General features: G+C 33.4%; 1 protein-coding gene across 4 annotated transcripts; it reads right to left on the bottom strand.

The window, feature by feature from the left end:
* Positions 1-180: 180 nt before the first annotated feature.
* LOC100184417 (exportin-1) lies at positions 181-14,678 on the bottom strand. Of its 4 annotated transcripts, XM_002130394.5 has the most exons (27): positions 14,481-14,678; positions 14,286-14,395; positions 13,461-13,611; positions 12,887-12,988; positions 12,660-12,732; positions 10,825-11,047; positions 10,306-10,420; positions 9,923-10,042; positions 7,791-7,845; positions 7,616-7,692; positions 7,300-7,455; positions 6,827-7,021; positions 5,740-5,878; positions 5,462-5,526; positions 4,996-5,113; positions 4,535-4,690; positions 4,083-4,246; positions 3,699-3,800; positions 3,468-3,605; positions 3,039-3,224; positions 2,782-2,904; positions 2,383-2,505; positions 2,130-2,247; positions 1,845-1,979; positions 1,108-1,264; positions 837-933; positions 181-663 (listed from the first exon to the last, which is right to left on the bottom strand). In XM_002130394.5, the coding sequence occupies exons 3-27, from the start codon at positions 13,590-13,592 to the stop codon at positions 517-519; spliced, it is 3,216 nt and encodes a 1,071-aa protein (XP_002130430.1). In that variant the 5' UTR covers positions 13,593-13,611; positions 14,286-14,395; positions 14,481-14,678; the 3' UTR covers positions 181-516. The 4 variants fall into 4 exon arrangements, with proteins under 4 accessions (XP_002130430.1, XP_009860155.1, XP_009860153.1 ...); XM_009861853.3 differs by lacking the exon at positions 14,286-14,395 and having other exon boundaries at positions 14,481-14,603; XM_009861851.3 differs by having other exon boundaries at positions 14,286-14,573.

Below are 14,678 nucleotides of genomic sequence, written 5' to 3'. Positions count from 1 at the left end.
AATGATGACTGCTGCTATCCTTGCGTTAGAGGCTCATTCACTTAAGCATGGTTGGTTACAGAAATAATATAACCATGCTTGGTTACATAGAAATAATAACCAAACAACTTTCTAGGTTTGAGGACTAATCTTTGTTGTTCATGGAGTAGCAGAAACAGAATTTCATTAACATGAACAAAATTGAGACTTTTTAACAAATGGTTTATTGCTTCCGTTTTCCAAAACTAACAAAAATAATTTGAGAATCAAGCGACAAACATAAAAGTTTGAAAAGAAAATGTACAAGTTGCTGGATCACAATTGGTTGCAAACCCTGGTCGTGTTCTGTACTAATGCGTAAACCTATATTGATAAGCACTATTTTTATTTAAACAACATATTATACAAGTTGATACTGGATGTTCGAAAATCAAGTCGTGATCCCGTCGAATGGTGAAACAGCACAAGCCGTCCTGTCTGACCCCCGGTGGCCAGCAGGAATAATTACAACCACAAGTTTACTACATTGTCGTCAACTCAGTCCTGCATTTCTTCATTGACTTCATGTGGATTTACAATGCCAGGTACAGCCATCTGCGCTCGTCGTTTTTCCTCTTGCGCCTTTGAAAGAGTCGCCTCTCTTTCTTCCAAGAACAAGTCGGTCGTGTCTTCCCCAGCAAACTCCTGTAACAAAAACTAATTAGCGATGTCAAAAAACAAAATTATCTTGGAAAACTTAATATCTGTAAACGGATATGCTTTTTTACGTTTGTGAAAGAAGTTTAAAACTTAGTTATAGAAACCTTGTTTTTGAATGACCGAAGTTTGTACAAGAAGATAGACACAATAAACAATACCTTGATCTGAACAAGGAAGTCTCGTAGATGGTCTTTAAACAAAGCAATATCGTGGTTCAGACTGAACAGTCCTCGTACAAATAACTTTATTTGGGCACTGTAAAAATTAATAGTGATTTTTAATGTATAGATTAATAAATTAAAGAACAAAGCCTGAATGAATGGAACTTATTTATCCTCGTAGGCAGGTCAACAAAGTGTTATGTTTCATACCTACGTGCATGCCTACAAGAAAGTAACTATTTGTAATGAATGGTTGACATGAACTTACTCTTGAAGGTGGGGGAATGCTGTTTTCAGCAGATTGGCCACATATTCCTGCACAAATACTAAATTGTTGGGTTGATTGGCGTGTAGTGGCACTGTTATCTTATTCTGTTCAACTAAACTAAACATGTAGGCAAGTATGGATGCATGCATCGTCAAACCTAAATGGGAAAAACATTAAAAATTAATTTTGCTTACAGATAGTGCAGCATTTTAAAGGGCCTAAACACACCCAAATGTACATCGCTTAAATAGTAAGTGTGTTTTTCTGATACCAACGGCACCTTACTTGTTTTGATCGGTTCTGTATAACCAAAGGATTCAAGCTCAAACACCGTGAAATTCATAAAACTGATTTGAAAGTTGCGTGGCAAAAATATTGAGTGTACTATCCACGTGACAAATCACGTCACAAAATTGTTGAAGCGTGGCCGCTCTCATTCAGAAAGGTGAGAGGCAGTGTTTTCAGCGAAAAACGACAGAAAAAACGCAGGTTTCGCTTTTACGAATGAATCAGTCACGTGACTAGTACGTTCCTACGTCACAATCACGGGGCTCGTAGTAAAAAAAGGATCGCGCTAGAGATCACTGTTTGAGGGCGAATATCTACGCCTATACTGGACCAATTTAAAAAAGGAATGTATTTTTGGAATCAATAAAACGGTCGCTTTTTGAATTTACCACGAAAAATAAAACTAACGTGGGGTGTATTCACGCACTTTAAAGAGACAGGAAACGTACCTGCAGTGTGAGAGGTGTCAGTGCCAACACTGAAAACGTGCTGTAAAATATCAGTAAAGTACATTTGGTAAAAACTTTGTGCTGCATCATCCACCAATGTAATATTCTGCAGCAACTGGTACAGAATGCTCAAACCTGTAGCGGATATAAAATATCAACAACAACTAAATTTCATTAATTTATATAATCTATTTTAATTTTTACAATATTATTTACACTTTTTGAAGAGCTTATATACATACTATTTTAGATATCATAAAGTAAATACTAGTAGAACATACGTACCTGTATGAGCCACATTTCTCATAGTATGCTTGAAGGCCCATATAATGGAGTCAAGGACAAGTTTAAACTGAGGTTGAGGTATGCTGAGTAAAGCAGGGAAGCAGTGGTTGTTTACAGCCTGTTGGAATAAATTAAGTAATTTATCAGTATAACAAGTTAAATATATTTCATTCCTTTATTTGTAAAATAAGTAAAGATACAGTTCCTTAAAAATCAACCGAGAGGCAAGCTAGTAAAACAATAATAAACGCACCTGCAACAGTAAGAAGAAGTTAGTTCTGTATTCAGGGAATTCTTCAAAATCTTTGTTAATCATTTCAAGGGTGCATTCAAAGACAGCATCAAAGATTTGACCGATTTCTTTTGTTATTGCACCCTGGGAAAAAAACATAAAAATTTAAATAAAAAACTATATATACACACTTGTCAAAAATACAACATCATGATGAACAAGTCACAAAATATATTTTCGAATCTTACAAGTATGTTAGTTTACTTAGTTATTGGCGAAATATGTGTTTGGTACACCATTAGTTGACCCGGATTTTTGCTCGCTGTGTATTATGTTGTTATGACACAGCAAGAATCATCCAACAATTTGAGCGGTAAATAAGATTCACAAAATAAATTACATTCTGTGTAGCTTACACACCTCAAGTTTATTAACAATAGTGGCAATGGTGCTTAAGACTTCAGGTTCTCGAGCAGCGGGCACATTTGTCCGGTAATCAATCAACACAGCTTCTAATAATGGTGGAACAAAGTTTTCTGCCACCTGGAATTTAATAAGCAACAAAAAATTATTTTAAAATAGAAACAACATATTTTATGGTATAATCCATCCCTAGGCTTAGTTGTAAATTTTTCTTCCTTATACAAAATCTTATTCTTCCTTATACAAAATCTTACCATTTCTGGGTCAGTAGCTCTGCTAACCCATCCTGATATTAACTTAAGTGTTTCCTTCTTAACCGTCCTCATGCTTCTAATAAGAGGTTGTTTCATAACACCTTCACCATTTTGTTGAATTGCAGATGAAATGTTTTCACTTAAACATTTGTAAACGTTCAGCATATCAAGGTATATACGACCAAGCTGGGAGAAATTGTAATGATTATGATAAAAACACTTTTAATTCTATAATAAACAGCCAATTGATAAACTAAACATTTGAGAGGAAATTTATTTTAAATCTTTTTAATACAAGTGGAATCAATTCTTTAAATATGTTTAACCTGAAAAATCTAGAAAAAAAAAATAATTTAAATAAATGATTACTGCATTAAAATACATAAAAACATTCCATTTTTATACATTTAAAGTCATAAGTTTACACACCTGTTGAACAAAGCTGTGTCCAACAGCTTTTCCAGCTCGAACATTTGTTTTTAAGATGCTGCCAAGTTGTTTTACTGTGGGGGGATCCTTAAGTACATCCACATCTTTGGTAGCTTTCTGAATAATGCTGTCCCATACCTAAGGGATAAGTTAAAAGATAAATTTAAAATCCATGGACAACAGAGTTGACGAACACAATTCGCACCTAACTTTGTGCAGTGAAATATGTACCTGGTTTGGCAGTAACATGTATTTTTCAATCAAGTGTTCCTGAACGACTGAATCTGTTTGTGCACTGATCATGAAACCGACAGCTTCGTAAAACGTGTGAACCTGTAATATTGAACACAATGTAAAAATTAAATAATTGTAAATGTAAATTCTATTCTATTGTAGATCTATGCAACTGGCATTTATGATCAAGTGCTACAACATAACCGACCAATATCAATTTTTTAACAAATCAGATTCTGTAAGATATACATTTTGTCAAAGACTGCAACAGCATCATTAGTCTGTTGTTCAAATACAATCTGGTATAGATATAATATATATATATAAAATATATATACATGTAAAATTTATCTATACAATATTATAGACCTATGCCCATACTTGTTGTGGTTGTAAATCACATATGATGGTGTTGATATTTGATAAAATTTCTTCAATAAACGGCATCACTTCTCCTGCTTGCATTTGCACAAAGTGTCGCCGACATTTCTGTGCAATCTTAATAAAGGTGTCGCACGCCATGTCTTGTACACCATCATGAGTTTCTGCGTATCATAATATATTTCTACTGTAATACTGTTAGATGATATTGTCTTCATGAGCCATCATGAGTTTCTGCGTATCATATGATATTGTCTTTACAGTCGGCGAACTACGTCACTGTCCATTGTATATTTATGTCGCCCATTGTTACTTGATCGTTCGTGGCAAACTACAGAACGAGTCGCTTGTTATGTCACTCACTTGCTTCGTGCCTCTTAATTGGTGAAAAGACTTTTTCTGGCACACACATTTTCTGGTTTACAACAAAATACAACTTAAACTTAACTCACCATGCATGAACTCAAACAACTTGTTAACAACAGTTTTCAAAAATCTCCAATGAGCACGTAAGAAGCGAGGATACTGCCCGACAACGTACATAATGTTTGACGCGATGATCGCTTTGTTATCTTTCCCTCTCTTCTGCTCACACAATCCAAGCAAATCTAAGAAACATTAATTCGTAATGCAAGTCCAATACACATTCACTACATCTGACAACATTATAGGAAATATTCAATGCATCATAAATTCTTTTTTCAAACTGTTATTTCAATGTACTTTTGTGATTGTCATTATCCTAGCATTTCCCACAAATATAACTGTAGTTTCAGATTCACAAGTTGACATATATGTAAGAATGGACAATACAAAAAACAACCCAAAATAACATTATGGAACAATTTTTGAAACTTTTTCAACTTCAGCTGTACAAGTTAATGCATAAGAAGTGTCCTGTCTTACAACCCACCTCTAATAACAGTAACAAGAAAACGTTTTTCATCCTCCTCATGCATGGCACCACTGATGCTTCCAATGGCCCAGCATAATGTGTTTAAGTTCTTCCACGACCACTCTGACCCATTCACCTGAAATTAAGTGGTGATGTGCAAATGGGTGTGTAAATGTGACGACTGAGTAGAGCTGCAATTACACAGCTAGTTTGAATATTTAATAGTGTTGCATAATTTGGGATATAAACATTTTATATCTGCCCCAAACTTGTTAAAATGCAGGAAAGACAGGGATAGGTAAACACACATTACCCCAGCTTTAGCACTTATTATACCTATATAATATAGATATATTTTTAATAAAATTTATATATATATATATGGTATTGGATTATTGGTATATATATATAATATATTTATATATATTCTTCACCTTACACTAACACAGTCTAGTTACAAAGCATTGAATTCTAAAACCACTACCTGATTATGAAGCTTTTCTGTCATGATTCTCTCAGTGTCAACATAATCCAAATGAGTGAGATATACTGTAAGATAACAAATAACATCATAGAGCAAATAACTAATGGGTGACAGATGGGTATTCAAAGAACTAAACTGATAATAACTGTACCATACATTTCATTAAAATAGACAAACAAATAGTAAAACATTCAATGCTAACATAACAGCTTAAACCACCCCTTGGAAATCCAAACATTTCATTTCCATATTTGCAATTTTTTTATAAAAAAACTTACCTAATGTTTCTCTCATGTTTTTGTAAAGGTTAATGGAGTCTGTGTCTTTCATGAACTCACGAACCACTTCCCCTTGTTCATTCTCGACAACCAACACTTCTTCAGGTTTTGCCATTCTGCTTATCATGACCAACCTAACCTGAAAATAATAACAAAAAAGATAGAAAAGTGAAAGTAGTTTTTCAACTCAATCACTTTTTTTAGTAACTGAGTTTCTGGCAATAATGACAGACAAAACATGAGTTTTTTTATTAAAATCAATGTTTGCAAGTGGGGTGAATAAAACAATGGGATACTTGGGGTACAAAATGACAACCCACCTAGCGAGCTTAAAATCATGTCGCAAACAGCTTTTGTAGGTAAAACCTATTTATTTGACTGACTTTTCAATTCTCTGTTTCATTGTAAGCGGTAATTATTTTTCCGTAAAACACAATTTACTAAATCAAACAGTTGATAAAAAATCTTTTTATAGGTTTTTTTTTATTGTTTTTTGTTGTAAGAAGGTATTTGTGATAAACATATTATGAAACCAGTTGAGATAATGAGGTAGCTTGCTGCTGACACATTTTCATATTTTAATTTTTACAAACATTTCATACCTTTTTCTCTAGTTTTTTTTTACCCCAAAATTGCTTTCAACTATTTTTGTTCTTGTTTTTTATTACCACGGCCAATATTAACTTTGTTATTGAATTGCGTTTAAAGTCATGTATAATATTATATGTATACATTATAATTTTAAAGTTAATTATGTATCAAAAACATATCTTCTTACAGCTTTTCCTACATTTTCTAATGGTGTAACAAGACCTTTAAAAATGCGTAAAATTTTGTCTCTTTTCCACCAAACCTCACTTGACTTGACTAGTATATATATATAGATTTATTATGCTTGGTAATACCAGAGGTAACAACTGTTTATTTGTTTTTTTAAATTATTAAATAAAATAGGTATAGTGTACTCATGTACTGCTATATTTCATTTGTGTAAGTTGCCCTATACTTATTGTAACCATTGCATTTATTAACATAAAACAATTTTAAAATGTGAATATTGCTATAATGTTATTCCTACATCACTTACTTTCGATAATATTGGTAAATATATTTGTCTTCTTGTAGGGACACTAATTTCCGATGCGGCAAGTGTAATGGCTGGTCCTGTTGTAAATGGACTTTCCCTGTACAATTCAGCAGATAAAGAATTCCAATATTCCAGACAGATTTTAAAAATTTCAGTTTCTTCCACTTCAGAAATATGAACAAGGTAACCAAGAGCCTACAATGATTAAATATGATTGGGTGATACAAACTTCGTCAGCTATTACTGCAACACAAGTCCAAAATTGTTGTTCACAGCTTATTTATATACCACTTCCTATTCAGATACCACCTTTTTTAAACTATACATTTTATATTAGGGACAAGTACCACTGGATGTCTACTGACCACTCTTGCAAAATGGAGAGAAAATTTAACAGACTAATTTTTAAAATGAGAGCTCTATTTTTTTAAATATATAATAAATGAAACTAAAAAGTATAATAACCCCCTCACATCAAGTAAATGTGGTCGCATGTCTTGTTTTTCCACAAGCTGACCGTGCTCTTTGAGGTAGGTGCACAGAAACAATGCAAGGTTTTGAATAAAGTTCTGCTCAGTATCAGAACCATTTGCATACGCAACCTTCATGTTTATATTTGGTGGTAACATCTAGGAATAAAACGGTTGTTAAGAAACTTAAATGCTTAGCCTAAAAATCTTAAACCGAAATAAATTCAACAATTTGTAATGGTATACATATATGGATAATATATATTGGTTTCTGCAGACAACTCTGTATGTAACTTTGAATGGAAAAAAATGTTTTTACCTGCTTCAGTTGTTGCATTGTGTGCGAAAACAGCTTGACAAATTGTTCATCATATTTACCAGCAACACTTACACCAGCTATAAAACATTAGTTAGTTAATACAACAGTATATACACACTGATATTTAAAGGCCTACTGTTAGTTATAGTATATTTGAATGCATACAAAACCTTACCTATTTCTGTAATGCACTTTAGCGTCACATTTCTAAACATGGGAAGATTCAAAAACTAAAAAAAAATGCAGTTGTTAGGTTGTTGTTGTTGTTAAAAATATTCCTATGCAGTGGTTGGTCAGTGGTGTGCAGGCATGTAAAAATCAAAAATCCGTTCCGGCAGTTTTCCCAAACGCGTGCGTTCTACCCGCTGTAACTAATCCTGCCTTCGTGTGCCGCTTACATCACTTACACAAGGCTTTTGGATATAAGCCAACGATTTGTCCCACGATCATTATCGTAGCGCAAGATTTTAATTAAAAATGTGTCAACCATGTTCCTCTTTTCCCGATTAAAGTCTAATTGCCGCGACAATTTCCATGTGTAACACACACGTGACTGTCACAGGGCTAAAAGTTTGTCGCTAGAAATTAAGTTTTCCTTATAAAACTTTTTAAATACGTACGGCATAATGGTATTTATAATAAGCGTGACAAACTTTGTCCGGTCAATCTTAAAGTTGAAATCGCGTAAATAATAATAGCACGGAGGCGGCCTCCGTACACGAATTAACAAAAAAATATGTATTATTACTAGTAAATTTATTAATATTTTCGTATTGTTCTCACAAAAAATATACCATTGCGGTAAAGAAAATCAAAATTAACGACGTGACAATAAGAGAACGGATATTTAGGCATGCGTTGACCGCATGGTACTTGGTCATGTGTTGACCGCATGTGCAGAATCTGTTATATAGCTGTTACGTATGCGTAATTGTCTTATTTACGTCACAATCGTCACTTTGAACATGCGGTAATCATGCTTGGAACAGGTTAGTAACGTTAGTTTAAACCAGGTTCAAACAAACGTTGTTGATCTATCGTTGTTAAATGATAAAGGTAGTTAGATTAATATTCATTGTAGATGAAAATATTCATTGTAGATGGAACAATTCTTTACTTGATCGCAAACGTTCAACTTCAAACCTGTTTTCAAGCTCCCGCTGGCTAAATAATCAAGGGGACAATCGCTATTATGACGCACACAATCAATGTGTAAATTCCTATTATCTCGTAATTAATTACCAGGTTTATCACCGCCTACATTGTTTAAAAACTTTAGAGTAGGATAATATCGTCTGTTTAGCCCGCTGGTTGTTCTTCATTTTCTAAGTAGCTAACATTGAATGTGTTGCCTTGCCTTTGTACGACGACGCACGAAAAGGCTAAACTACGACGCACGTGGACGTTAAACTACGACGCACATGGACGTTAAACTATGACGCACGTAAAGGTCAAGTAGAAAGCACGTCGCCTCGAACGAACGATTTATATATCGGTCAATCTTGCAAATACGCACGGGGAAAGGATCAACGCGTAACACTGACGTCCAGCGTTGAGCAAGCGTAAAATAACGATTGTGTTACGTCATAATAGGCTCCGCCTCTGCACTACATTTCAAAACTCGGTGCCTATGATTGAAATCATTAACAGAAGCTGGTTAAGCAAGGAATACTGTACTTAGGAATGTTAAGATTGCTTTTTTGGTTTAATAAAACTGTAAAACTAATTGGTGGTTACCAATCACAGTTAAAAAAAACTTACACGTTTCAACAGGAAACGGATTTCCTTTTTAGAATTGCCAGGAGTTTAATAGTGCTTTAACCTTTAAGATTGTCTGTGTTTTATATTCGATAATACACTGATCTACACTCTCCGAACACACAGGAGTTGAAATATTGGTTCGTATTATTATGTATTCCAGTCTATTCCATTAACTACAACCCCTATTATGGCGCAATTAAATAACATGAATGTTATACGAGTTATGTTTGTCACTATTGCCATTGTCTTCGCAATAATGTCGGATTTATGATAATATAAAGCTGTTTGTTACGTTACGTTAGAACTGCACAAATAGATAACTTACGCTTACATTAACATGAAACGTAATATTATGTGGCCAGCGAAGGGACGAAATTTCAGAACCACGTGCCAGTTCTTTTTGCCAGGTTATAAAAAAATCTGGCTGAAGCCGGCAACATCGTTAATAGACACTTTTTTACAGCTGGTGATGTGTTTTACTTAATTGATCAGAATTGCGTATAAAAAAAGGGAAATGAAGACTTCTTGACCATTAAGGATAATCACCTTATATATTAGTTGGGTTATTAGTTCAGTTTCAAATATGTAGCCGAGAGGAATCCAGTTTAAAAAGCAAAGTAGAGTGCTGAGTGTAGCGTTGACCAGTGGTGCATTTTGAGAATTATCCTAAAATCATTTATTTTATGAATGAAATAAAAAAATGTTTTAAAAACTAAGAATATATATATATATATATATATCAAAATTTTGTATTACTTTTTATTGGTTTATATATTATTCATTAAATTTAGTTTGATTCTTAGGAAAAGGAATAATAGAAGAACACACAAAAATCAAAATATATACACTAATACACATTTACAGTAGTATTCATGTGCAAGTGCAACATAATAATTTTAAATTTTAAAAAATAATTAAATAAGACTCACCATTACAAACTGACATAGCTGAAATATATCAGAAAACTCATTACACATGCTGTCCTTTAAGTGCTTTGCTTTTACTTGTGTCATCTGATCTTGTGAGAAATCAAAAACTTCTTCACTAAATGATGAAAAAAGTTTAATAATTTATAACATAATTGAATTTTATTTTAACAATTAAAACCGATTGCAGTAAGCATGGATGAATGATTGTTAAAGCAATAATTAACATCGACATTAAATAGATAAAAATAAACAGCAGTTTTGATTTTATTATTACCACAGAAGCCGGGGTTGAGGTGACAGGGTAGGGTAAGCACTTCAACCATAGATTTTCTGCACAACATACAAGTACTAAACCAATGTGAAGTTCATTTCCATTAGTTTTGCAGCCGATCACTACTTTACTTTTAAACCATTATTATTTAGTATTAATGCCTATAAATAATAAATTACACTTAACTATAAGCCTATTACTTTTATTTGTCACATGTCACATCAATTACTGTAACTTAATATTCTAACCTGAGTAGTTTAAGAATAACCATGTTATTTTGACACAGAGATTCATTTGTACGACTTGCACCAACAATGTCGCTAATAAATGTTGGCCAGTTCTTGGGCCAATCTTGTTTCAATATCTGAACTAGAATCATGTTTAGTTTGCCAAGATAAGTCTTTTCTTTTTCACTGAGAGCGGCATCTGATGAAGTCTTGATTATTAAAGCCACAATGTACTTCTTGATTCCTACAGTAGCAAAAAAAGCAAACCATAATTATTTGGATAGGCAACTAAAGCAACAATAATGTAAAACGTTTTATTACTTTTATGCTAATTTATATATGATTTATATATGAAGTCGAATTAAATCTGTTACACTTACCGAGTTACATTATTTATAGCATAGGTGATTTGTTTTACCAGAATTCAATATTTGTTAGCTTAGCATTATATAAATGGTAAATACTATATTTTAAATTAAAATATTAGATTCTATTCAATGTTGGGATTCAAGCATCTTGCCATCGAAATTCTGTGACTTAAAATCAACTACAATACTACGTAAATATATGCGACTGATTGTGCAAGTTGTTGCAATCGTTATCTACATTATCGTATCTACATGCTGACGAAAAGAGGGATGTCTGCCGAGCTAGATTATGGAAACGGTAAATCACAGAGGGAATGGGGCAAACACAAACGGGCTCAAATTAATTTGATATTTTATTGGTTATGTTGACACCGGCAAGCAGCTTAGACAAGAATGGATAATTTGTAATCGCATACAATTAGATACGAAGCGCGAGCGTTACAAGAAAAGACAAGAGATCACAGATCTAATGCCTGAGCACGTTTAAAAGTAATTAGCATAGTATTAATCAACCCATTTACTACAACGGTTGACTACGCTCGATTTAAAACAAACCCGAAGTAACCAACAAAGCGGTTTTCAGTTGCCATTGGTGACTGTGGAGCAGTAGGCACAATGCATTGATACATGTATTATAAAGACTTATTATAATTACGTATGAGGGAGGATTGAATGATTGGTAAAGAATATGTGTAAATACGCTTTGTACAACTCCCGTACCCTTGTACATTAGTTAACCAGTAACCCCGACGTTGCTTAAAATCGCTTGTTTTTCGTCAATTTGGATAAATCGTAGTCACGCAGTAATCAGGTAATGTTAGAAGTTAATATTATTCATATGGTGTTTAATTAAAAATAATGTTTCAATTACAATTAATGATAATACGGTATAAGAGTAGTGCATTTAATGCGTCCCCACTTAAATGCTAATAGTTTGATTCAGTCGTGAATCGTTGTGTTGATTTCTTATCTTACAAACACGTGCCGTCCCAGACAGTGTTTCCGCTATGTAAAGTGCATGAGGAAAGTAATCTTTAATTATTCGCTCATCGTGCGGTTTTAAACTTGAAAATTCAGTCCAAAAATTATAAATGTATATATGATTTGATTTCAATCAAGAGAATAAAGAAAAAACGCTAGAATTAAGAATTGAGATAAGTGCGGAAAAAAGACACAAAAAAAAACAACAACAACTGTTCAACGAAAAAGAATCTATATGACCACTAACGTGCTCAATTATGCGCTGATATTACCAAAGTAAAACAAACACGCTGCTTGTCTGAGTAAATCCTGCGTAAGTAATGATATTTTATTATAGTAGCATAGAACAATGTTGCTACCGCAGCGTTGAATTAAAACTCACGGGTTGATTTAAGACATATTAATATGGCGCTTTGCACCTATTAGTTAGACATTTTCTGTCAGAAAAATCCTAGATCCGCCTATGGGTGTAATCACATAGTTGTTTCAGCAAATTACTTTACATACCATCACATTGATTCCTTGGTAAAACTTTCCATCTGGTTTTTATAACATTTTCCAAGATTTGTAGAGCATAGTACTGGAATAGTAAATATTTTAACACCAAAGAAATTGGAAAATTACTAAAAAAATTTAGCCCACTGCATACAAATTAAACAAAAGGTTAACTGTTAATGTAGGTTAACTACAAATAAAAATATAACGCACATTAAAGATTTGGGGCATGAAAATACCTTGGTTTGTTGATTCTGCGAATATTCTAAAATAGTATCAACCCTAGTCCATGATTCCGGGTGTTCTTTCAGTGCAGTCAATATATTCTCAGCAATTCTTTGCTGTAAAGTTTAAAATATATATAATATATTATATAGGGTAAACAAAAAAAGAAATTACCGTTATTTAAACATGTTTACAATTAGTACTTATGCAAGTATTTTGTAACTGAGGAATCCGAACAATAATTATATATAAGCATAATATATAGAGAACAAATTCATTTATAAGTATAAATTTTGTTACTTTGCACTTTTTCGTAAGTGGGTTCACAGTACTACTACTTAATCAATGTCTTTTAAATTGTTTAATACACAACACTGCACAACGTCAACTGTTAGCAACAACAGCATGATGCGTTGTTAAAAGTTAGCTTGTTGCTTATACAACAATCGGAGCGCTAAAGGAATATTAAATGATATAATGTATATTTAACTGCAAAGCTTACAAACATATATATAGATATATATATATATATATATTTAGTTGTGTTCTTGGATATATAATTATAAAAAAATCACAATTTCAACATACTGATTGTCCTTCGCCGTTGTATAAACAACCAACCACACTATCCAACAAAGATATATCCAACTTCTGACCAAAATCAAGTAGTTGTTGGCCATGTTGTTGTGTCACATTGACAGACATGGCAATGGGAGGCATAATGTGTTGATGATGTGAGCTGTAAATGTTTAACCATATTAGTGAGATAGTAAACATATATTATATATATATATATATATATATTATATACATTTTTTTAATAATCATATTTTTTTAACAATCATACTTAAAAGAAAAAACAAGTCTAAACGGACATTCTGCATATATACCCTGTAAAGCTAATCGAATTGTTTTGTATTATCAGGAAACCCGTTTATATAAGTGTGTTGTTCCACACGGGTTGGGTAAGTTCGAGTTAGAACCAGATAAATCGTGATTATTGCAACCGTTCTTTTTCGGCCAAGAGATGTTTACAACAAGATCTTGTCTACTATAGAGAGCGCGCGCTCTCTCGCACACCCCCGCCACACGTGCAACACTGTGGGAATATTCATTGAAAATTTCCATGACGTCACTGTCTCGCGTATAAACAGAAGGTTTGAAGTCGGGTCGCGCTGATATTTCGAGCTTAGGCCGGTTGTTTTAAACTTGCTTATGTACGTCAGACTGACTATCAGTAAACAAAGATTTACGCTTTGTGTTGCAACACAATAACAATTTCAGAGCTCATTTATTAACATACAAGCCAAACATTGCTTTGTGGCCCATTCTCTCGGAAGCGAGTATTTTTTACGAAATATACCAGTATAGGGTAAATAAATACGACATACCACTATGCACCACAATACTTACGTTAGGTATAAGCGAAATTGTAAGTTTAACTTTGCCTCTTAACGATTGCCTTGCGAGTTCTTTAATAACAAATTTTAAATTTCCCGCCACTGCCTTGGCTTCGAATAGCACTAACGAATAGATAAGGCGTTGTAAATACAAGCAATTTCGGTCCTTTCACAATGAAATTACTAATCATTCACCCTATAGTCTTACCAGCTACAAATTTCTTCGCAATTTCAACTGGTGTTTTGGCCATGTTCGTAAGAGATTGATAAAGATGAAAAACGCTCTACTAACTCCAGACCGGTTAAAACTGGTTTACACCAATTTCCACCGCTGTCAGCTTCGTAGATGTTCGGATTCATTCGCGCGTGACTGTTTCAATTTTAAACAAGCTGTTTTAGGCGCTGG

The sequence above is a fragment of the Ciona intestinalis genome, chromosome 11 (assembly GCF_000224145.3).
Source record: "Ciona intestinalis chromosome 11, KH, whole genome shotgun sequence".
In the NCBI taxonomy this organism is placed as follows: Eukaryota; Metazoa; Chordata; class Ascidiacea; order Phlebobranchia; family Cionidae; genus Ciona; species Ciona intestinalis.
The sequence above is the reverse complement of the archived record's forward strand: the minus strand, read 5'-3'. Positions and strand labels throughout refer to the sequence as shown.

Bases quoted from the DNA above. Each gene is read 5' to 3' on its own strand.
- LOC100184417 (XM_002130394.5), bottom strand. From the start codon at position 13,592: ATGCCTCCCATTGCCATGTCTGTCAATGTGACACAACAACATGGCCAA. The intron at 10,421-10,824 runs GTTAGAATATTA...TTCATCATTTAG, and splicing joins GTTATTCTTAAACTACTCAG to TGAAGAAGTTTTTGATTTCT. The intron at 3,606-3,698 runs GTACATATTTCA...CTTATCCCTTAG, and splicing joins ACATGTTACTGCCAAACCAG to GTATGGGACAGCATTATTCA.